The following is a 23,249-nucleotide window of genomic DNA, read 5'->3' as shown; positions in this document are numbered from 1 at the left end:
TTTGGACTGGGGACCGAAGGGTCCCAAGTTTGATTACGGTCAAGGGCATGTACCTTGGTTGCAGGCTCCTCCCCGGTCCAGGCCCTGGTCAGGGTGCATGCAGGAGGCAACCAATCGATGTGTTTCTCTCACATTGATGTTTCTCTCTGTCTTCCCCTCTGCCTTCCACTCTCTCTGAAAATCAATGGAAAAAATATCCTCAGGTGAGGCTTAAAAATATTTTTAAAAACCGTGGGAGTTAACAGAATAATTTAACCATAAAGTGTTCTGAACATTAGTCTAAGGTATATAATTTACTATGTTCTGACTTCCTTTGAAAGTGTAAAATGCTTTGAGGTTGCCTGGCTTATTTTTATATCTGTTTCATAAATGGAAATATCTTTAGAGAAGAAAAGTACATCTATAAAATATTCTTTTCTATTAATTGGCTTTCAGATACAATTGAAAGGAATTGAAAGATTTAAAAATATGTATTTAAGGAGAGCATAATGCTAAGCAATGTACTTATTTGACCAGTTATTTTCCTCAGTAAAGATAGTTTCTCATTATATTTTGTTCAAGTATATAGAATTAATTTAAAATAATTATATTTTATTTATTTAATTTTATAGTTATAATGGAGAATGGGATCTAGCTGAAAAAGCATTGGATGATATTATTTACAGAGCCCAGTTAGAATTATATCCAGAGCCATTGCTGGTAAGTCCCTCATTTATTTATGCAATTTTTTAAATTTAAAAATTCTCAAACTATAAATTGAAGAGTAGCCATTCATATGTCATTAATACTCAGTGATTCATGCTTCTGTTATACTAGGAAAATTTTTTATTTGAAAAGGTACACATATAATAAAATTTGACCATTTCATTTGGCTAACTTCTTGGATACCTGAAAAATAGTCTTTTTTAACTTACAAGAATATTCTCCTTAACATGCTAGAACTACACTTATTAGTTAGCATTAGGTATTTGGAAATATAATTTAATCTTTTGAAATTTCATCACTTACATATCATATTTAACTATAAGTTTTCTTCTGAGCTCTTACTCTTTATTCCAGAGGATTTATATATTTTCTTATAGGAAATACCTTGGCGAAAGTATTCTTTTTAAAAACGTGTTAAAATTTAACATCTTGTTTTATCTAAGGTGTAATAATACATTTTTATTTTTTAATACCAATCTTAAACTATATGTTTCCTTCTTAGGTTGCTAATGCAATAAAAGCTTCGTTGCCTCATGGTGCCATGAAATCTAGTAAGGAGGGTACAAGGTGTATTCAAGTTGAAATCACACCAACTTCCTCTAGAATATCAAGAAATGCAGTAACCAGCATGTCAATAAGAGGTCATCGGTGGAAAAGACATGGTAAGAAATAAAAAACTCTACACATTAGAGGATTGTTGAGTCTATCACATTTTTCTCTGTACTGTAACTCCTGGCTTTAGTAAACAGTATCATAGTGGCATGGAAGAAAGAGTTATTGGGTCACTTTTAATTTCTAATTTATTGTCCATGAGTGACAGGCAATAAGGAAAATAGAGCCCCTTATGTTACATTCATGAATGAAAATTTATTTAAATATTGTTATTGGTTTTAAAATTATATTTCCATAGAAAAGTAGAAAAATACATTTAAAAATTATTCATACATTTTGAGTTTCTATTCACAATTACTTGCAAATATTTCTTAATGTTTCTGATTTCTCAACTTTCTAGCAGTTACACTTGCATATTGAAGTAGAACGACTAACATTTTCTTCTGGATTTCCTGTAAAGGATGCCATAGTATTGATGCAACTCTAGACATTTCTGTTTTCTGGAAGTTAATTTTCTTCAAAGATTGTCTGTTTAATATTCTTCCTTGACCGTTTCGTTTTATTATTTGAAAATTCTATTAGAAGTTCATTTTATTCACCATGGCCTTCTCAATGCTTTCTATTTCTCTTCTCTTATAATTAATTATTTCTTATTTAATTTCTTATTCTTTTTATAACTTCCCTTCTACCTAGAAGTTATTGTAGTGGCAAATATCTGTGTAAATATCAGTGTCACCTTTCTCAGAAGGTAATAATAGAGTGGGAAGCAAAAAGCACTTCTTTGCCCTAAGCAAACATTGATTAGGAGTAAAGCAAAATCAGTTCTCTATTTTCTTCTTCCTATAAATTGATGAAAATGTTAGCTCCTTTTGGTATATTTAGTTAAATTTGTCTCAAGGGTCTCTCTAGAGAAATGCAAATGTGAGAAGAATGAGATTATTTATGGTGAAATAGAAAGTTGATGATGAGAAAAGTTGTCATTGTTCTTTCTCAGGGAAACTAGGAGATAGTATGTCAAATAAAGAATAATGATGAAAATTTCCAGCTTAATCAATGATCACTGTGAATCTTTTTCTCTTTAAAAGTAGTGTGACAGTTCTTGAAGTCCTTTAGGAAGGCATTAAAACGATGGTAATGTTTGCCAAGGCAAATCGTTACTATTTAAAAGCAGATACTTCCGTTTCTTCAGTGAAAATTATGTTACTGAATGGAACTAGATTATAGGTATAAAGTCATTTAATTAGATATGGTAGTACCTTAGAGATCAGTGTTTTGTTTGGGCATAAGTAGGTGAATACAGGCACAGAGGCAATGAACCAGATCATATGGGTCATTGTGGACATAATGGCTCCCAAAATACCACTTTAGGAAATGTAAGAATGAATTTTAATTCCTTTGTTTACTTTCCTTTCTTGCTATTTAAGTGGGCATATTGGGAATTAGGAAGAAAAATATGGGTCCTTCAGTTAAAAATGTAAAATATTTAAGCTCAATTGTATTTGTGTGTGTGTGTGTATGAGAGAAAGAGAAGGTGCGTGAATGTGCCCATGCATGCATTTAACAGAAAAAGATGTGCACCCTGCAATAAAATAGGAGGCATTTTTCCAGAAATAATTTTAAAGGAATAAATTACCAAAACAAGAGAAAAGAGTGTTTGAGGTATATTGTATGTATTAGGTACTTACATATTTTCCAGATTACATGTTGGCCTCCACTTGGGTAGTTGGCACTTAGGGCTACAGCTTCATTAAAATAACCTTCCTTATCATCTATTCCCTTATACTTATTCAACCTTCACAACTCTAACACTCCTGTTTATGGTAACAAAAAAGTCACAGATGAGGATTTAGTAAGAGAATGAACTATAAAAAGAAGTCAGGTGAATGGAGCAGATACAGAATATAGCTCTGTCTTGTTTTCCACTTCTGTAGTGTGAGTTCTCGTTTTCCAGTGGACTCTAAAGTATTCCTAGTCTAAGGTCCTTATTTATCTCTACAGGTAGGTTGCATTCTCCTGTTTTTTAGTGTAGCCTTGGCTTTCCTTTTTATGGCAATATTTTTCACTGTTAGCTTGTTTTGCTGAATTAAAAACTTTTCTGTTTCCATTTTTGTAGTCCTGATTCCTGCTTGAACACCTTATTATTCTGGGCTCTTTACCTGACACTGGCTTCTTATGGGGAAGATAAAATATCTTTGCTCTAGTTCTTACATATATAAATAATTCTCAAGTTATAAATGGATACTTAAATTTATGTATGTATAAATTATATTTATTATATTACATTCATATATAAATTACATATATGAGTTACAATAAAATTTGATTTATTTATACATTATTTTTTGCAGAAACAATGCTTTTCATCCCTTAATGTTTCTGAAGCAGAGTACTACAGACTGTAGGTTTAGTTTATGTCTGTGTGAAAACACATTTAGAGTTTATTTGATGGAACTCTAATGCATTTCCTATTTCACTTATATCCATACTACTCCCTTACCACACCAAACCTCCCAGGAAGAGGGATATCTTCCCAGACTCTGAACTGTATCACACAGTAGGGACATGGAATATCCAACTGTAAGCCTACGAGATTAGGATTGGGGAAGAAGAAGGGAGGAGAATTATGAACTTTAAGGAAGACTCTTTTTCTTTTTCTCCTTGCCTCTTTCTTTGTTACTGCTGGGAAAGAAGAAAGCAGTTGGCTCCTTTAATCCCCTTTCCTTGAGTTTCTTCCTCCTTTTTAACCTGTTTTTCTTTTATTTATTTTTTTAATTGAGATATAATTGATATGTAAAATTATATTAGTTCCAGGTTCACAACACGATTCAATATTTGTATATATGCGAAATGGTCACCACAACATACCGAGTGAACATCCATTGCCGCACATAGTTACAAATGTTTTTTTCTTGTGATGAGAATTTTCAGATCTACTCTTGTAGCAACTTTCAAATATAAAATACAGTTTTATTAATATAGCTGCCATGTTGTACATGTGCATTACATCCCTAGGACTTTCTTTATATATAGACTAGAGACCCAGTGCACGAAAATTCGTGCACTCGGGGTCCCTCAGCCTGGCCTGCACCCTCTCGCAGTCTGGGACCCCTTGGAGGATGTCCACCTGCCTGCTTAGTCCCGCTCCCCGGAGGACTGGGCCTAAGCTGGCAGTCAGACATCCCTCTGGCAGCCCAGGAGCCTGCTTGGGGCTGAGCAGAGCTCCCCCTGTGGGAGCACACTGACCATAGTGACTGGTCATTCTGCCGTTAGGGTCAATTTGCATATTACCCTTTAATTATATAGGATGGAGATATATATATACCTATTGACCAGTGGACCACTTTCACCCATACCCCCCGGTACTCCCCAACCACCAATCTGTTCACTGTATCTATGAATTTGGTTTTTTCTTTGTTTAGATTTCACATCTAAGTAAGATCATATGGGAGTTATCTTTCTGTGTCTGACACCTTATTTCACTTGGCATAATTCCCTCAAGGTATATCTATGTTGTCATATAGGATTTCTTTCTTTTTTATGGCTGAATAATATGCCATTGTAAATGTTCCACTTTTTCTTTTTTAAAAAATGGAAAGGATCTGGTTTATTATTTCTTTTTATTATTGATACCTACCTGTTTGCATAAATGAGATATACAAGGTGAATCTCTCCTGTTTTCATGATAAGTGGGGATTAATCGAGAAAACAAGTATTAAAATAACATTCTAAAAAATCCCGATTTAATGGTAACATAAATGTGAGATAATGGAATACTGTACTTCAGGACTATAGAAACTACACTTATTTTGTAAATATGATTTTATGACTTTATGAGAAAATCATTTAGTGGAAACAAAGTTGCTAATAGTTATAAAAGCATTTTGAAAAATGTAGAAATGATCATTTTAAACCCCTAAGTAGCAAACTTTAAAGAATTGGCGGTTGGAATTTTACATCTGCAATTAGAAATGTATAAAGCTTATGTTTTTAACTTAAAAGTTGTCTATACTTATTAATAAAATTTAGGAAAACTAGCAGTTTTAAAAAAGGTTTAAATATTTTAGTATAATTTTGAGAAGCCCCATTATTGTCAGATGTTAAAATGCTATTTGAGGAACAAATTTTCCTTTCCCAATATAGATGATAAAACATTTAGACCAAAAATAAGCATTTCCTTCTGGCCAAAGATAGCATTGCATGAATTTTAACTGGCATTCTTGATATGGAACTTTATACTCATGAAGGACAAAATAAAATATTAGGAAATATTAGATGACTAAAAGAAAAGGGACCTATTGACCAAAGAGCTAAATATCATGGTGGTACAATTTCCTCAAATGAACATTAGGTTTAAAGAGGAAAGAATTCTGGCTTAGCCAACTTTAGAAGAAAACAAAAAACTTTTAGGCTATGTCTAGGTAAAAGTAAAATAATTGTCTATACAGATAAGTAAAATATTTTATAGATATTGGTTTTAGGCAAACACACTCGTTTGTAAATTATTGATTTATATTTTTTACTAAAGAGATCATATGTAATTCTTGCCATCATTAATGAAGTTATTTATTGTTACTTATTATTGAGCACTACACCATCCTCCCAACCCCCCTTTTAGGAGCATTTGTTGCACACTGCACACAGAAGATGAAATAAGCTTTTATAGATAGTTTTACAATAGATGTTGCTTACCTGTTTTTGATCTGTCTGGTTATGAGGATCTTTAATCATCACGAAGAATTCACCTGGTCCAGCAGCATCCATGTTGCAATTCTTGAAGGGATTTTTTTTTTTTTTAAACTTGAGACTTAATAAAGATGACAAAAATTATTGAGAGTGACTGAATCTACCTCAGGAAGGAGAATTGTATCATTTACTATATATGCAACAAAAACTAAAGACTTGACTCTTGCACCGGCCTATGTGACTCAGTTGGTTGGAACGTCGTCCCATACACCAAAAGGTTGCAGGTTTGATTCTGGTTCAGGGCATATACCCAGGTTGTGGGTTCTATCCCTGGTCGGGGCATGTGCGGGAGGCAATTGATAGATGTTTTTCTATCACATCAATGTCTCTCTCTCTCTCTCTCTCTCTCTCTCTCTCTCTCTCTCTCTCTCTCTCTCTCTCCCCCCCCCCCTTCCCACTTCCTTCCTTTCTCTAAGATCAATAAAAAATAAAAAAAAATAAAAAAAAGACTTGACTCTTCTTTAGTAAGGAAACTGGTATAGCTCCTAACCAATGTGTCTACAAACAAATCATTTAGATGGCATTTTTCTGTGTACCTCTCCTTTCGTATTTGGAAAGTCTACCTTTGGCTTCAAGAGCCAGATTTCTTAGTCTTTGTGTACTTGCTCATAGTGTAGTCCTTTAACTGCCAGGACCTAATTCTGTTTCTATGGCAGATTCACTTTCCTTTAACATGCCTTCAAATTATTGGCCCAGGCTGTGAATTGTTATGGTGTTCTTTCTAACCTAAGACACACTTCATCCTCATTATTTTGCGTTACACAAATGTGACTTCTGCTGTTTAAAAAATGCCAATAAAGTATCCAAATAGTTTATCTGTGTACCTGTAGATGTCTGCCCTTTGTAATCTGAAAGATATCTAAGCTCTGTACTATGTCACAGGTTGCCCTAGTGATATGTCTTACCTACCACTGCTTTGACCTCATTTGTAGACTACTGTCACCCTTCCTTCTAACCCTTCAACATACTAAGCCATTTCTGCCTTAGGGGCATTTTATTAGCCATTTGGGATATTTGAGCTGAAATTTAAATGATGAAAAAGTGCCAGATTGCACAATTCCTTCATATTGTTTTGTATATCATCATTCAGATATCAACTCAAATATCCCTTCCTCAAAGAGAGTTTCCCAGGTCACCCATCTAAAGTAGACTTTCTCCCCTAGCACTCTGCTTACTCTCCCATTATTCTCATTTTCTTTATTGCTATGCTACTTCCATTATCTAAAATAGTCTTGTTTACTTAATTCCCACTCTACCGTGTAAACTCTGTGAAGGCAGTGTCTTTATCTGGTTGACCATTGTGTCCCCAGAGGCTAAAACAATGTTTGGCACATAGTAGGTGCTCAATAAGTAGTAGTTGAATGCATGAATGAGTGAATGAATGATAAATTTGTAATATAGACTGAGCAATTTGTTCCTTCTTTTCTCATTGTATTGAAAAACAGTATAACAACATGATAGTAAACTGGGTAGAAGGGTATTCACTTATAATTCCAGTATTTAAAGAGTTATACTTTTAATTTTTTTCATATGTGTATATATTTTTCATAATTGTGTTCTTTTAAAATTTAAAAATATTATTTTTAAAAAATTTGCTTTTGCTTAGTTAACAAAAAATTTTCCCAAGTCCTCCTAATAGCTCCAATTATTTTAATGGCTACATAATACCACATAGAGTTGATATTCCATCATTTACTTAACTATTCCCTTAATTTGTTAAATGATTTGTTTCTAATTTTTTGCTATTATAGATAACACTGCAATGAATAACTTAATGAATATAAATAGCATTTTATTCCATTGAATAAGATAAATTATAAACTTAAACTGATTGGACTAAGGATTATGAAGTTGCTTAGATATTTTATGGCATTTTAAATATTTATATCCTATAAATTATAAATAAATGTATATGAATTTCTTTGGGGTTTACTCTAAAATACTTTTAATAATTAATGTCAAAATTGTACGATGTAGACAGTTAAGTTGGGGATTAATTTTTTTAAGCTTCAGCTTATTTTATTGTTTTTGCTGATAAATTTTGTAAGTGCCTTTGGTTATAACCAAATTACTTTAGATTCATAAAGCAGTGTGAGTACAAAGCTGTGTGAATTCTATGAAGAAATATATTGTTCCTTAATTTAAATGATTACTTTTAGTAAATAGGGCAGCCTTTAAAATATAAAAGCTAAAGTTGGGATAAAGAGTTTCACGAGTTACATAATGAAGTTGATATTTGGGATTATAACATTACACCGGGGAGAAATCACAGCTCTTCGTGATCAGTTTTAATAATGTTTGCAATTTGTTTCACCTTTCCCCCCCTCAAAGCCAGAAGAAATTTTGTAGGGAGAAATTATTTGAGTGCCTTTGAGATCCAATTTGGAAATGTCCACTAAAAGTATTCTTTAACTCTCCTCATTTCTGTATATGGAGAGAAGGTTACCTATTTATAGAGAGTATACAAATAAAATACTCTCTGAGAAGTTTCTCTTTGGACCTTTTTTGAACTTTTCGAATTATTTGAAGTCAAATGTAAGTATTGCTTTTATAGTTATAGAACAATCATGACACCTCTTGCATAGATTTTTAAGTTCTGGGCTTTTAAACAGATTCTGTTTTCATATGCATTTATATTCCCTTAAAACATATCTATAATTTTCTTAAAGAAAGGATTAACTGCCTCTTTTTAGGTATGTATGTTATCCTATGGATGACATAATAAATGAACTATAGATTTTTAAAAATCTTTTTATTCCCCATCCAGGTTTTTTGTTTGTTTTGTTTTTGTTTAAAGATTTACATATACTATTACATATGTCTCCTTTCTCCCCATTGACCTCTCCCTGGCCATCACCACCTCCCACCCCCCGGCACATGCCCTCGCCCCCCTATTATCTGTGTATTTTACTAAACTTACATTTAGAGATGGCGACTTCACTTTTCCAAAGCAAAGAGCCTTTGCCTTTCTCTGTCAGCTAAAAAATTCTTACTAATATCAGCTATATATTATTTTTCCTTTTCCAAATTTAAGTAACACATTCCTAGCCTACTTTTCTCATGTCTTCTGCATGTTTTATTCTAATAATTTTACCTTATAACAGGAAATTTTTTCAGTCCATCAAACAAATATTTATTGGGCACCTACTATATGCAAACTACTTTCCCAGGTGCTGAGTATATACAGCACTGACCAGGCAAAAATCCTTGCCCTCATAGAACTTACATCTAGTAGACAAGATAAATAATTATAGGTTAGAGAGTGATAAAGTGCTAAGAAGTAGGGAGAAGGGTATATGAAATATGGGGAATATTGATGGGATGGTCAAGCGAGGAGCATTCCAGGCTTAGGGAACAATGAGACCAGTAAGAAGGTGTGTGTAGGGAGAATGGGTCACAAAGCTTTGTAGAAGATCTTGGAAAAATAATGGAGAGCAATATCATGTAACAAATGTTTATTGGAATTGCGTAATTATCTTTTTCTGTAATTTTCCTGAGAATTATATTACTGTTGTTTCTGGCTCTTAACAGTTTTCTGTTTTTCTCTTTATGAATTTACTAAGCAGTTAAAATTTTTCCATTTTTACCAGATAATATGCATACATTAATTAAAGATTTGTGCTTGTGAAAAATCATGTTTTATGTTTTCTACTTGCCACCTAATTTCATGTTTAAAAATTTTTAATATTATGCTTCTTGGGCTGCAGACCTTCACCACTATCACAGGAAATGCGATTAGCAATTCAGTTGCCTAGTGCTGCTTTATATTATTATCCTTGTCATTTTATAGTTTTGCTTGCAGAATTCTAAATTTTCACCACAGTTGCTTTCTATGAAATGACTAGGAATCTAACAAATAAGTTAAACTTAATTGAAGGATGTCAGAGAACATTTAACTTGATTTGATTTTAATGAATTGAAGAGTTAGAATTTTTAGTATTTGAGGTCAAAAGATTTTTCTATTTAGCTCCCCACCGAATAGTTTTGTGGCTCTTTCTAAACTTCAGTTTTCTTGTCTGCAAATGGGAGTTTGAAGTAAATTGCCTACTTCAGAGGCTCACTAGAACACATTGTTTTGAGAATATAATTGAATAATATTGTGTGAACACTCTCAAAAAATGATTTAGTGCCATTTGATGCAAATAGTAGTATTTTCTATTCTGTTAGGCCACCTATACTTATTTTTAAAAATTTTGTTGTGTTAATATGTATTGGCTTTGTTATGTCTGGATAATTTCCATAGTTTATGATTTTTTGGATTGATGGTCCCTTTAATATATCTGTGAAACTGCTTCTACATTGTAAATAGATAAGTCTTGGTTGTCTCCCAACAGTGTCGTTGTGATTTTACTCTCAGTTGTAGGGGCCTCTGGCATTCACCTCACTAAGATTTTACTTGCCCTGACTTGAACACAGCTGTTAGTAATGGGGGATAGGCTTGGTTGGAACTTTCTCTTCTCATTAAACCTGTGTTGTAGGGACACCCAGAAGCTGCAGTGTGATACTACCTTACTAACATGCTTTGCTCTGTTCAGGAAATAAAAATTTCATTTAGAGAACCTTTAGTCAAATTTTTCTGAGGCACTAGGTAATGGGAAATTATACCAGCACACTGGCTAGCCAGCCCAGGGCAACATGAAGGTTTGAGGCATTCCAGAAGTGCATATTGTGCTGGGTATGGGCTACCCAGGGCATCTATAATAACTTTTAAGTTTTCAAAATGTGAAAGATCAGAATAGAACTGTGGTTTCCAAACTTTGCTGCACATTATATACCTGGGAGCTTTTAAAAATCCCAGTGCCCAGATCATAGCTTATACTAATTAAATAAGAATGCCTCATGTGAGAGCCAGATATCAGTAGTTCTTCAAGATGCCCAGCTGATACCAACGTGCCATAAAGGTCAGGATCCAAAGTTTAGGAATATGTGGCTCTGGCCTCCATTTTTTTTACTACCTGTTACTGTTTCACATGCTTTAGCACCATCAGTGGGAACATTATGATCTTATCATGAAAAGCATTTGAAAGTAATATGTAATGTCTCTCAAGAAGATTTGTGGTCTGCATTTTTTTTAAGAGTATAAAATGTTTTACATAGTTTTATGTTGTTTTGAACTTTAATTTTCATTACTGGCCCATGGTAGACATAGGCTACTTTTTTCTATTTCTTAGAGGCATTTCCTTGACTACTTTAAGTAAAATCATGCCTTTGTGATTTAAGACAAAAAGAATAAAATGTCTACAAGTATAAACTAGTTAGGAGGTTCATTTCTTTGTTTTGATTGCAATGGCCATTTTCAAGGATAAAGGACCAACACACAATTTGTTTTTCCAAATCCTATTTACTTTTTTCCAGCTTAGTAATGAACTGTTAAAAGATGGCCTAAATTTGTGGAATGTTATATCACAGCTGCATTAATATTTACTAATATAAAAGATGATTGGTATGTGAGACAAAAACTATACCTATAGTGTTATTAACTATGATATCATAAGTGAATGAGCATTTTTCCAATATTGTGATTTATGAAGTCAGCTTTAATGTAGTCTAATACAAAATAGAATTTTAAGTGTACAAAAAGGAATTCCTAAGTGGCTTGGTTTCTTTTGTTGACAAAAGCTAGAGTTTTGGCTGTATATCCTTGAATATTTGCCTAAGGCTTTATAAATAGGTTCAAGTGGTCACACTATTATCTTAAAACTATAGAAATCCCGTTTGATTTATAAAAAATTTCTGTTTCATAGTCCATGTCAAATATGTGTGTGAAAAAATGCAGAACAAGTATTGATGCTTTGTGAGTTTCTTCATTGTCATTTAAAACAATATGAACTTATTGTCTTCAGTGCCATCAGTATTGTAAATTATGGAAATTTCTGCAGTGCAAATATTTGACTTGATTTGTAACATTCAGTTGTCCAGTTTTTGTTTTGGATCTTTTGTTTTTCTTGTTTTGCATTTTTATTTTGTTTTGTTTTCAGCCATCATTTTGTCTTATCATCTTCAATTCTAGAGCAACCTGACAACAATAATGATACTACTGAATTGGGCATCCTTGTCATTCCTGAGATTAGTGTCACAAATGTGGCCGGAGAGAGAACCGGGAATGGGGAAAAAGGCAGAACACTAGGAGAGATTGATGCTCAGCATATACAGGGTGTGCAGGAAACAGCCACAGATCCTAGAACTGAAAGCAAAGGCTTGCCAGAGATCAGGAGGCAAAAATCTGTAAGAAAACTGATGGAGGATGGAATAAACTCACCTGGCAGAGTGCAGTTTTAGCACAGCACTTTATAGCTGCACTCCAAGGTATCTCATGGAAAAGGGCCACTGCTGCATGTTTTAAGGAACAGTTGTACAGTCACAACAATTTTGCATGTCATCTAATAATCAAAATGCATGAATTATGCACCATAATTTCTCAATGACTCTTAATGCTCTTTGGAATGGTTATACCTATATATTCTCTGAGTTAAATTGTTATGAAAACTGAGGCAGAAAATTGCTTCCAAAATAATTTTCTGCTTATGTTTTGAGATCGAAGTTATTTAGTTCATTGTATTTTTGCCATCGTTGATATGAAGGTTAATATATATATATAAAGAATTTTATCAAGTTTGAGCTTGTGATACTTATAGTCTATATTTTTATCTTTATAAAATAACCTACAATATAGTATACAATCTTGAACGTTTTTTTTGAAAATATTTTAATAAATTTTTTTTTAAAGTTCTTTGGTAAGAACTTTGATTTTTCTACTGCTTTGTTACTGTAGGAGAGCTTGCCCCTAGCTTTACTGTGTGGTATTTTTCCTAATTGTTTCTGATTCTTTGCATGGATAGTAAGAAAATTCTTTCTAAAAACACAGTGGGGTGTGGTTTATGGCATGCTCTTTGTTTTATATACTCTAAATTAGTGTTATTTAATTACAATGAACTATTTTTGGCGTTTTATAGAATGTTTAGATTTATTCTTTGATTTTAGTCTATAATCTTTTGCTTTACCTAATTATGCTAAAGTTTAATTATTTAAAGTAATTGATTTGGTATTAATCATGAAAAAAGAATTATTGAAAATACTTGATGTTAATTAATCTTTGTTATTTCTTTGTTTAGGAAATACAGAATTAACAGATCAAGAAGAACTGATGGATATATCTGAAGTTGACGAGGGATTTTATTCCAGGGCTGCATCTAGTACCAGCCAGTCAGGCTTATTAAACAATAGTCACAATTCTAGTAACAAGACAAGTGTAGGAAAGACTCAGAGACGGTCAGGAGGAAACAAAACTGGAGGAAAAGAAAAAGAAACCACAGGGGAGTCATGCAAAGATCACTTTGCTCGAAAACAAACTCAGAGAGCCCAAAGTGAGAATCTTGAGCTTCTCTCTTTGAAGAGACTTACGTTAACAACCAGCCAGTCCCTGCCTAAACCTAACAGCCATGGTTTGGCTAAGACTGCTGCGACTGTATTTAGTAAATCCTTTGAGCAAGTCAGTGGTGTCACAGTCCCACATAACCCATCAGCTGTTGTTGGCTGTGGGACAGGGACAGATGCCAACAGGTTTTCCGCTTGTAGTCTCCAAGAAGAAAAGCTTATTTATGTTTCTGAAAGGACTGAACTTCCAATGAAGCACCAATCAGGTCAGCAGAGACCTCCTAGTATTAGCATTACGTTGTCCACAGATTAATTTGTAAGAGTTTTCTCATGTGACCAACGAGTCTGGAATTATGGCTTTGCTTCTTTATGAAAGTGCCAGGGTCTTTCATCCCTGCTCCTGACAGAGCCCTGATGTCTTAAGTTCTGAAGGCTTTATGAAGGGAATAATGTCTAGGTTGCAGTAAAGTTGAAATATGGTTTTGTTATTTCTTGGCTGTGTTTTTTTTTCTCCTGTTTGTTTCTGTTGCCCTAAGATTGTCACTGTGACAATACATTTTGGCAGGTGGTCTGATCAGATTGGTTACGTCTCATGTGAGGATGTGAGTTGTTTTTTCCCCCTAATAACTCCTGTTTTGGTAGATGTAAGTGTGGCCTTCAGAATAAAAGGAAACCTCCATGTACGGGAACTTTTTTGAAGGATGGAACAGAGGTGCAACTCCGAGAATTCTACATCTGGCTGCTTGGAAGTCAGCAAGTCAGTTTGGAAAAACGAGCATGTGAAAAAACAAAAATGATGTGAAAAGTGCCTGATAAGAATGTTTGTAACCAGACCATCTTTAAGATTAGTAGAAGAATTTATATAAAGCACTAGAAAGTGCTTGGTGGCTTAGTACACAGACTATTATATGATTCCAGTGGATGGACAGAGGAATTTCTATTGTTATCTTTGGAACGTTTGTATGTCAAAAATCATGTTGCTAGCAGATGTATTGTTTTGAAGTGTTCGATCTGGGCTGAGCAGGTACAAATACCTTTCAGTTTCTAAGATAGGCCATAAGGCTGACTTACCATGCCGCTTGACTTTGAAAATCCTAGTTAGTTTGGATTCCTATAATTCAAAGCATGCATCATTGAAGGCGGCCTGGAAATTGTATAAATCTTGCAACACAGCTCTCAAGATGCCAGTGTCAGCCATATTGTTTGTCTGCAAATGAAGGAAATTAGGTAAATTTTTATCTGTAAAATATGAAAAAATTAAGATAGGATATTTATCATTAACTAATTTAGGGTTATTTATGTTTGTATTCTTAAACTTAAAGTTATAAAATATGAATAAAATTACATGTGTTTTTTATTTTATGAACAGGCCTATTTTTAATGTTTTTGTTATAATAGAAAGAATAATCAATGTAGTTACCCCCAGTGGAAAAACAAATATAAAAAATGCAATAGAATGGAAGTTAAGCAAACTTGTGTGTGGCTGTAGAGAGCTGTGTGACTTCTAAATGGACATTAAAGTTTGGTGTTTGCTAGTGATGGTCATTTCAGCTATGGTTGAGGATGCCTATGAATCAAGAATAAGTAATAATTCAGAGTAAGAGAGAAAGCAAGGCTAAGGCTGAGAGTAAGCTGACTGGGGAAGAAGGCCTAGAGAGCTATCCGCTTGTTCTCTTTCACTGTTAGTACACAGTGGTCTCCTTATTCATGGTCCCTCGCTGTGGTCACACAGAGAAAATACTAGTCTTTTTCTTATACCTGCTTATGCAGAGCTCAAATATGTGAAAAATGTGTGTACTGAGTGTAACACATTTATGATATAAATGCAGTTCTGACCATAACTGCTTTGGCTATCATTTTAAATCTAATTATTCAAAAGGCATGAACTCATTTTCATTTATTAACTCTGAATAGAATATGGTTTTTAGCATAATTTGATTGTTGTAATCTATTGGTATAACTTGTAGTTAAAAAAAAAAAAAAAGTAAGGCAAGCAGACAGTGGAAGTTGCTATAGTATTAATTTAATAGGAATCCTGTGTACAATTTAAAATGTCACTGTGAATTTCCTGCTGTCTTTTTGTAATTCTTTAACAAAGAATTTCCCCTAGGCATAGCTACTAACAGTATTAATAATCTTAAGAACTAATTTAAAAGATCAGCAGTTTAAGCAAGTTAAAATGTTAAGGAAATATTGCAGATGAAGTTTGTGGAGACATTAGTTGGCAAAATGAGAGATAAGATTTTAATGTTCAACTGTTATAATGAAAATTCATTTTGGTATTATTCTAGATCATTGCCACTCATGTGGTCTGAGGACTATAAGTATAGTAGCATTGACATCACCTGGCATCTTGTTAAAAATGCAGCATTTCAGGTCATCCCAGATCTACTGAATCATAATCTGCATTTTAGCGAGAGCCTCGAGTGATTTTTATATACGATAAAGTTTGAGAGGACAGTATCAAGTGCAAACAAACCACTTATCTAACATTTAGAGGTCTCAGTGGTCTCACAACCCTAGATCAAATATGTTAGATACTAGCTCATTATAATCATTGTTTTAATGGTAAATTAATTGTTTAATAGTGTCAATGACAGGACTTTTAAAGTCCTCTCATTCTACATTTTAATGATTCTTATTTATTTTACAATAAAAATGTAACATTTTATATTTTTCTTACTAACCATAAATGGAATCAGAGCTGTAGATGTCTGTAATTTTAAGTGTCAGAGGAGTACCACACTTTTATACAATGCACAACAAATCTGCACGTGTACATTCTTTTGAAAACTCTGAAGTCTTACTCAGTGGGGTGGTCCTGAATTTTTGCTCCAAGTAATTTCCACCAGTTAGTTTTCTGGAGTATATATTAACAGTAAAATTCTTTTACAGTACCTTTGGTACTATTTTAAATAAGGATTATACACTAAAAATTTTTATAGCTATTATAAATATTGGATAATAATATGATAATGATTGTAATTATCCCTACTATTCTCTTCCCACTCATCTTTCCAAATTTGAAAGTTGGGTGGCTTTTATAGGTCATTTTCTCACGAAGATGCTGATGTGACCATTTGGTCACATCATTCCTACATATCTAGAATAATATATATTTTTTAATCATGAGAAGAATTCTGCACAAGATTGGAGCCTTACACCCCATCGCTCAGAGGATCTGAGCAGAAATTGTAGCTCCATTCCACATTTTAAACCTCTCACTCTTCAAATACCCAAATACCTGTGGTCTTCTATTGAAACTGAGTTCCCAGCATTTGCCTTTTGGAATCTAAGTGGGGAGAGAAACAATGAAGACTTTCCCTGAGGACCCAGGGCAAGTGAGCACCTGGAGTCCTTTGTACACCACTAGTGAACTTTTTAAGGACCTCTGTAGACTTGCAGAGTAGAAATTCTCAGTCCTTAAATGATGACAAAGTTCATTTTGAAAAAGCAATACTTTATTGCCCTTTCAATTGTGATGTAACTTCTTAGCAAACATTACTCATTTAAAAACAAAAAATTGAATTAAAGGAAAAATACTTTTTAAATGAAAATAGGTAAAAAGAATTTCAGTTTTAAGGGATTTTGCCTATTTTGGAAGAATAAAAGTGTTAAAATCTTTAAATTTAAATTATGGAAAAAATGTACCCTCAGGCAATTTTAAATAAATATTTAAAGAGGTTTGTTAAAATTTGAGTCTATAGGCACAATAAATGTATAGTTTATTACAGGGATGCACTTCAAGGAAATATGTATGTTAAATAATGTAACTGAAAAATATTTTCTTAAAAGTCTTAAAAAGTAGGAATAATTTGATGGACACTTAAACTAAGCATTGTAGATAGAAATTAATGTATAATAGTGTTTACCCAATCTTTGGATGGAAAAAAAAAACCTCTCTAATCCTTTAATTAGCATGAATTTATACTTTAGATTTGTTGCTTAGTAAAATTTTACTCAATACTTTGAGTTATTCACAATTATGTTTAGTGTTGTTATATTCTTCATCAGAGAACATAAATATGTTGTCTTCTATACTTTGTACCTTGTGCATATCTAAAGAGATTAGCAGTGAACATTTGGAAGATGTTTTTGTGGTTTTTTATAGTAGAGTTCTAGAGTATCTACTTGTGTCTGTGAAGTTTCTACTAGTAAATTCAAGATCCTGTTTCACACACAGTTATTTTCTCTTAAATGAAGTTTATTGTGTACCTCTTACCTTTACTTCTAATTATGTAGTGATACTAATATTTTCATACTAAGTATACCTGTTTCTAATTGTATTCCCAGAGTTTACATTCCTAAAGAATAAACTATGATTTTGGATATTTTTATGTGTTCTCGAACTTTTTAACACTATGGAAATAAACTGGAGTTTAGTTTTTTGAAGTTGTATATATTTGTGTAAATGGTCTTCATATGCAATACTTTATACAGCAGTGTTGACTTTTATTAAAATAAAAATTGAAAAAATATTTTTTCCAGATAATTTCACTCATTAAAAAAATCGTCATAAAACTTAGTAAAAATCATGATGTGGAAGAAGAAAATAAAGGAGGAAGACTTAGATAAGCTGAGCCATTGAGAGAGCTTTTTGGAAGTAAGTCATAAGGCAATGGCATCTCATTTCTTGCTTTATGTTTTACATGGCTGAGGGTTGAGAAATGTGACATATCCATCAGTGTATCAGTGTCCATCCAAAAGGTGAGTTTCATGGGTCACCTACCTTTGGCTGGTTATTTGTCATTTCAAAGGCACAAGCACATTTAGGTAATGCTTTGCCCTTTTATTTTGAATATGAGTCTTTATCTCTTGAGCGCAGGTTATATGCCCAAAGTACCTAGCATAGGACTTGGTGCATGTTAGGTATTGAGACATTTAATGAAGGAATGAGTTAGGTTGGTGTTAGTTTGGGGAAAGAATCAAGGATATAGTGTCCAATGTAGTACAGTAAAATTTTAGAATTTTATTTATTGGCTCTAGGAAATCTCTGTGGCATTACTTGAATTGCATTATAGTGTGCTTAGAAACAGGATCCTCTTAGAAACTTGAAGTAAAAATCTTGATGAGTAGTTGATTACATATTTGGATAATTCCATTTAATCTAAGAAATTACATAATTTAGGAAATATTTGGAGGAGTATTCACAGAGAACCAGAACAACCAGAGCAGTGATTTTGTAAGCAGTATGTTAGCTTTGTGGAAAATACACCCTCCTGGTGACTTTATTAATCCCAATTAATTGTTGACTCATCTAATAGAATCTGTCTTTGGTAATACCAACATAATTATTTTATAATTATTAAGGAAGACTTATACAAATCTAGTCATTTGGTAATTTTCCTTGCAATTGTTATTGTGGTGTTTGTAATATTTGTAATTAAAATCTCATTTAACCTTCAAAAACAATAAAATGAGTATAATCTCCATTTACAAAAGAGGAAACTGAAGCTCTCAATAGAGCAAGCGACTTGCCAAGGTCACCTAGCTGCTGAATGGCAGAGCTAGGGCTTGAGCATGAGACTGATGACTCTCACTTTCCTTTTTTTAAATATATTTTAATTGATTTTTTTACAGAGAGGAAGGGAGAGGGATAGAGAGTTAGAAACATCGATGAGAGAGAAACATCGATCAGCTGCCTCCTGCACACTCCCCACTGGGGAAGTGCCCGAAACCAAGGTACATGCCACTGACCAGAATCGAACCTGGGACCCTTCAGTCCACAGGCCAATGCTCTATCCCCTGAACCAAACCGGTCACGGCTCACTTTTCTTTTTTATCACTTGGCAAAACTAACAAATAGTATGTAATGGACATATATTTGGAAATCCACCCCATTTATCTTATAAGTGATAGGCTTAAGTTTTAAGTTAAAAATAACAGTTTTCCAAAAATAAATTGTATATTTTATAGAATTTTAGATAATTTTGTTTCAGTGGTACGGTGAATGCTGATTATTCTGATATTAAAAACATGGTAAAATGCAAATTAAGATTTTACTTATATTTTACCTCTTCAATTAGATAAAGATGAAAAGGATTGATCCTGGCATTGACAGCATTAGTCTCAGACTATTGGCAGCACTGTAAATCAGTACAACTAAATTGGTGAGCAATTCAGCAGGACCCAACAACTTTAAAGTGCACATACCACCTGATCTAGCAATTCTACTCTTCTATGGTTATTCCACTCTCTATATTTGACAGAAATGTTAGCACAAAATGTGTAACGGTATTCATTGCAGTATTGCTTGTAGTAGCAAAAAAACCAACCAAACAAAAAACACACAAAAAAACTAAATGATCATTAATAGGGGACTACATAACATATGGGACATGCATATAGTGGAATGTAATGTAGCCATTAAAAACAATATAGATTTGTGATTATTCAAAAAGATTATGTAATAATATTTCCTGAAAAAAAGCATATCATCGAACAATATATAGAAAGAATATAACCCCATTTTCCTAAGAACTATGTGGAACATTTAATATGGGTATATATATATGTTTCTCTTAAGTGTGATCTAAAGACAACCTGAATTAAGGAAAAACTGGTGCGTTTAAAAGTAGATTCCTGGGCCTTCTGCTAATCCCCCTGAATCAGAATCACTGAGTAAAGCATGGAAACCTGTATTTCTAACGAGTTCCTCGGTTGACTCTTATATAAACTTAGCTGAGTAGATGACAACAATGAATCTTCGTGTCTCTGGTGGTGGTGTGTAGTTACAAAGGATTTTAAATTTTGTGGGTATACTTGACATATAAGGTTATATTAGTTCCAGGTGTACAACATAATGATTCAATGTATATATTGTGAAATGATCACAATAAGTCTACTTAATATTCATTATACAGAGATAAAAAGGTTTTTTTTTCTCTTGTGATGAGACTTTTAAGATAACGTATTTATTTTATAACTGGAAGTTTGTTCCTTCTAACCTTCTTACCCATTTTGCCCACTCCCTGCCTCTAACTTACATTACTTAGTATAATGTCCTCAGGGTCCACCCATGTTGCCACAAATGGCAAGATTTCCTTTTTTAAGGCTGAATATCCCATTTTACGACTGAATAACAGCCCACACTTTATTCATTTATCCACTCATGGACACTTAGGTTGTTTTAAAAAGGACAAATTTTTGAAGAGATCTTGTATTCCAAATGCGGCCTCCCTACCATAAAGCCAATTAACATTGACTAACAGCAACATAGATCTGTTAGTGAAAGGTGAATTGGCCTGACAGAAAAATGATCTTCTGTATAGTACACACCAATTAAATGAGCAATCCTTTAAAAAAACAAAACAACAACAACACGTCATTGTTGAACTCTCCCACAGATCATCGGACAATCTGTTAATAAAGTAAAACTAAGCACTAAAACCAGTAAGAGAGTGCACCACTTTGATAACTTAGCTGTATCTTAGAACCTGAAAATTGGATATTTGTAGAGTTTTGGGATCTGTGCCCAAATGCTTTAAGGCACGTCTGTGAAAACGGGGAACTGACTGGCTTTGGCAACGTTAATGAAATGGTTTAGGACAGTGGTCGGCAAACTGTGGCTCTTTGGCCCCTTGGGTGTGGCCATGAAGTTTCAATCACACTGTACGTGCGCTCCCGCACGTGGTATTTTGTGGAAGAGCCACACTCAAGGGGCCGCAGTTTGCCGACCACTGGTTTAGGATCGGTGGAAACCGCAAGCAAGGGTCTTCAAGAGTCTTGATAACCTGTTTGAGAAGCTGGCAGTTTGCTCAGGTAAGCAGATTATTGTCTTCATCATATGGGAATTTCCTTATGCAAACAAAAAATTAGAGATGATTTCTGTTTGTTTTGCTTACAATCTTATCTTTCCTGGGCAAAAATTTTCTGGAATAAGCAACTAAATCATGCTGATAGGTGGACTACAGTTTTATCTAAGCCATATCAACACTGATGGTTTCAGCTCTGTTTATCTCTCCCTTTTCAAAGAGTATAGGTCAGTATTACAGATATAGCATATTGGTATGTCTTTTGTGACTTGGGCTTCTACTGATGATCTCAAAGATTTTTTCCTGAAGCTTCTTGACCCCTATAACACTTGGTTCACACTTGTTAAGTGCTCTAATATAATCCTCATCACATTGTACTGGGGTTATCTTTTCACATATTTGTCTCCCTCACTGGACCCCTTGCACTGTGGAAGTTTTAGTATGATACCTAACACATGATGGTGAATAAAGATCTGTTTTACTAGATAGACTACGAATCCAATCCGGGAAATGGGTGGCAGCATAGAAGATACTGTGTAGCTCCTCTTCCTTTCAACATTGGATAAACTTTTTCAAAACTCTGAAGTCATTGGAAAACTTTTAGGCAACTAGGACCCCCCCGAGCCAAAATCCTAGAGAGAAGGCCTGCAGAAAAGAGTTAATAGCAAGCCTAAGACACTATCCCTAGAAAGCCTGCTTGCAAGCTTGACCTTGTAGTATCCCATAAATGTTGACATAATGTATTTGCATGTTGTGTTATTTTGTAATTTAGCTAAGCATTTGGAAAGCATATAGAAATATACGTCTATTTGGACACTTTTAAGTTCTGTCATATATAACTTTGTTGTGGTCCGTGTGCACTGCGTGTAGAATTTTTGCCTTAGTGCATCTCCCAGTCACATCATTGTTTCCCCAAATATGGTTACTTTTTGTGAAAAATTCATGATAACTTGAAAAGAATATATATTTTCTTCCTTACTGTTAAGTTTTTAATGGAGTTATTACTACATTGTTTATTTTATTCAACTTTTAAGAAAAAAATGTGTCTGTGTGTATGTTTTGCCATATTCTGATAATGGATTGTTAAGATTTTAAATTATATTTATAGTCCCATTTCTTTTTGCATTTCTGGCACTTTCAATTCATGTTTTTTGTTGCTGTATAGCTTGGGACATATAATTTCAGTATCGTTAGAGTTTCTCTTTTTAGTATATCTTATGCAATCAGATAGGGAGCTTGATTACTTCATAATGCTTTTGCTAAGAAATATGCTCACGATCATGTTAGTTCCCTCTGTTTTTATTTGTTTTCCTTTTTTCTGCCTTCATCTGTGTTGCTTAAACATTGTTTTAGAATTCATAGCATTTAAAAAATTCCACTACTTTCAAACCTATTTGTATCTTTTTGTTTCAAGTATGTCTTCTGTAGCCTTTTAAATGATGTGTTTAGAACATCAACCAGATGTAATTGTTGATTCAGTTGAATTTTGGTTTATCATTTCATCATCTCCTCATTTGTACCCTCTGTTTTTTGTTCTTCTGTTCCCAATGTTTTATTTAAAAAATTTTTTCTTAGTATTCCATTTTAATTTATCTGTTGGCATTTTAGCTATGCCTCTTTGTGTTATTTTTTTTAGTGGTTGCTCTAGGAATTAAAATTTACATCCCTAATCAGAGCCTATCTTTTTAACACAGTGAATTAAGAGCTATATTGGAAGCCTACCTAGCAGATGTCTATTGACATCTCATTGGCTAAAACTGGCTCTTAGCACCACCTTCATAGCAATCATTGTATACAGGTAGAGTGACTGGGTTTGACAAATTAAGATTTTTATTCTGGAAATGGAGGCAAAATTCAACTAATGCTGAGATAGATTTCTGATGCTGCCTGAATAATTTAGTGTTAGTAGCAAAGAAGGGGTGAATATAGGGTAAACAGTGTCTGCCAAAGTAATTAATCTTAGTTAGTATACTTAGTTTGCTAAAATTTTTAACCTCAGTACATTTAAACACAATTATTTTTGTTATTAATAATTTATTTTACTAACTAAAGAAAGCCATC

General features: G+C 33.5%; 1 protein-coding gene across 2 annotated transcripts in view; it reads left to right on the top strand.

Annotated features, from left to right (window-relative positions):
* The window catches only part of HYCC1 (hyccin PI4KA lipid kinase complex subunit 1), a 57,979-nt gene extending 42,576 nt beyond the window's left edge, over window positions 1–15,403 (top strand). The window contains exons 9-11 of one of the 2 annotated variants that reach the window (XM_081102190.1): window positions 612–699; window positions 1,208–1,367; window positions 13,173–15,403. In XM_081102190.1, the coding sequence (XP_080958316.1) occupies window positions 612–699; window positions 1,208–1,367; window positions 13,173–13,747 (823 nt within the window). In that variant the 3' untranslated portion in view covers window positions 13,748–15,403. The remainder of the gene's footprint in view (window positions 1–611; window positions 700–1,207; window positions 1,368–13,172) is intronic. The other variant, XM_081102191.1, reaches the window with a different exon arrangement.
* Window positions 15,404–23,249: the final 7,846 nt, after the last annotated feature.

The sequence above is a fragment of the Myotis nattereri genome (genome assembly GCF_964212035.1).
Source record: "Myotis nattereri genome assembly, chromosome: 11".
Taxonomy (NCBI): domain Eukaryota; kingdom Metazoa; phylum Chordata; class Mammalia; order Chiroptera; family Vespertilionidae; genus Myotis; species Myotis nattereri.
This window is presented reverse-complemented; position numbering and strand designations above follow the sequence as displayed.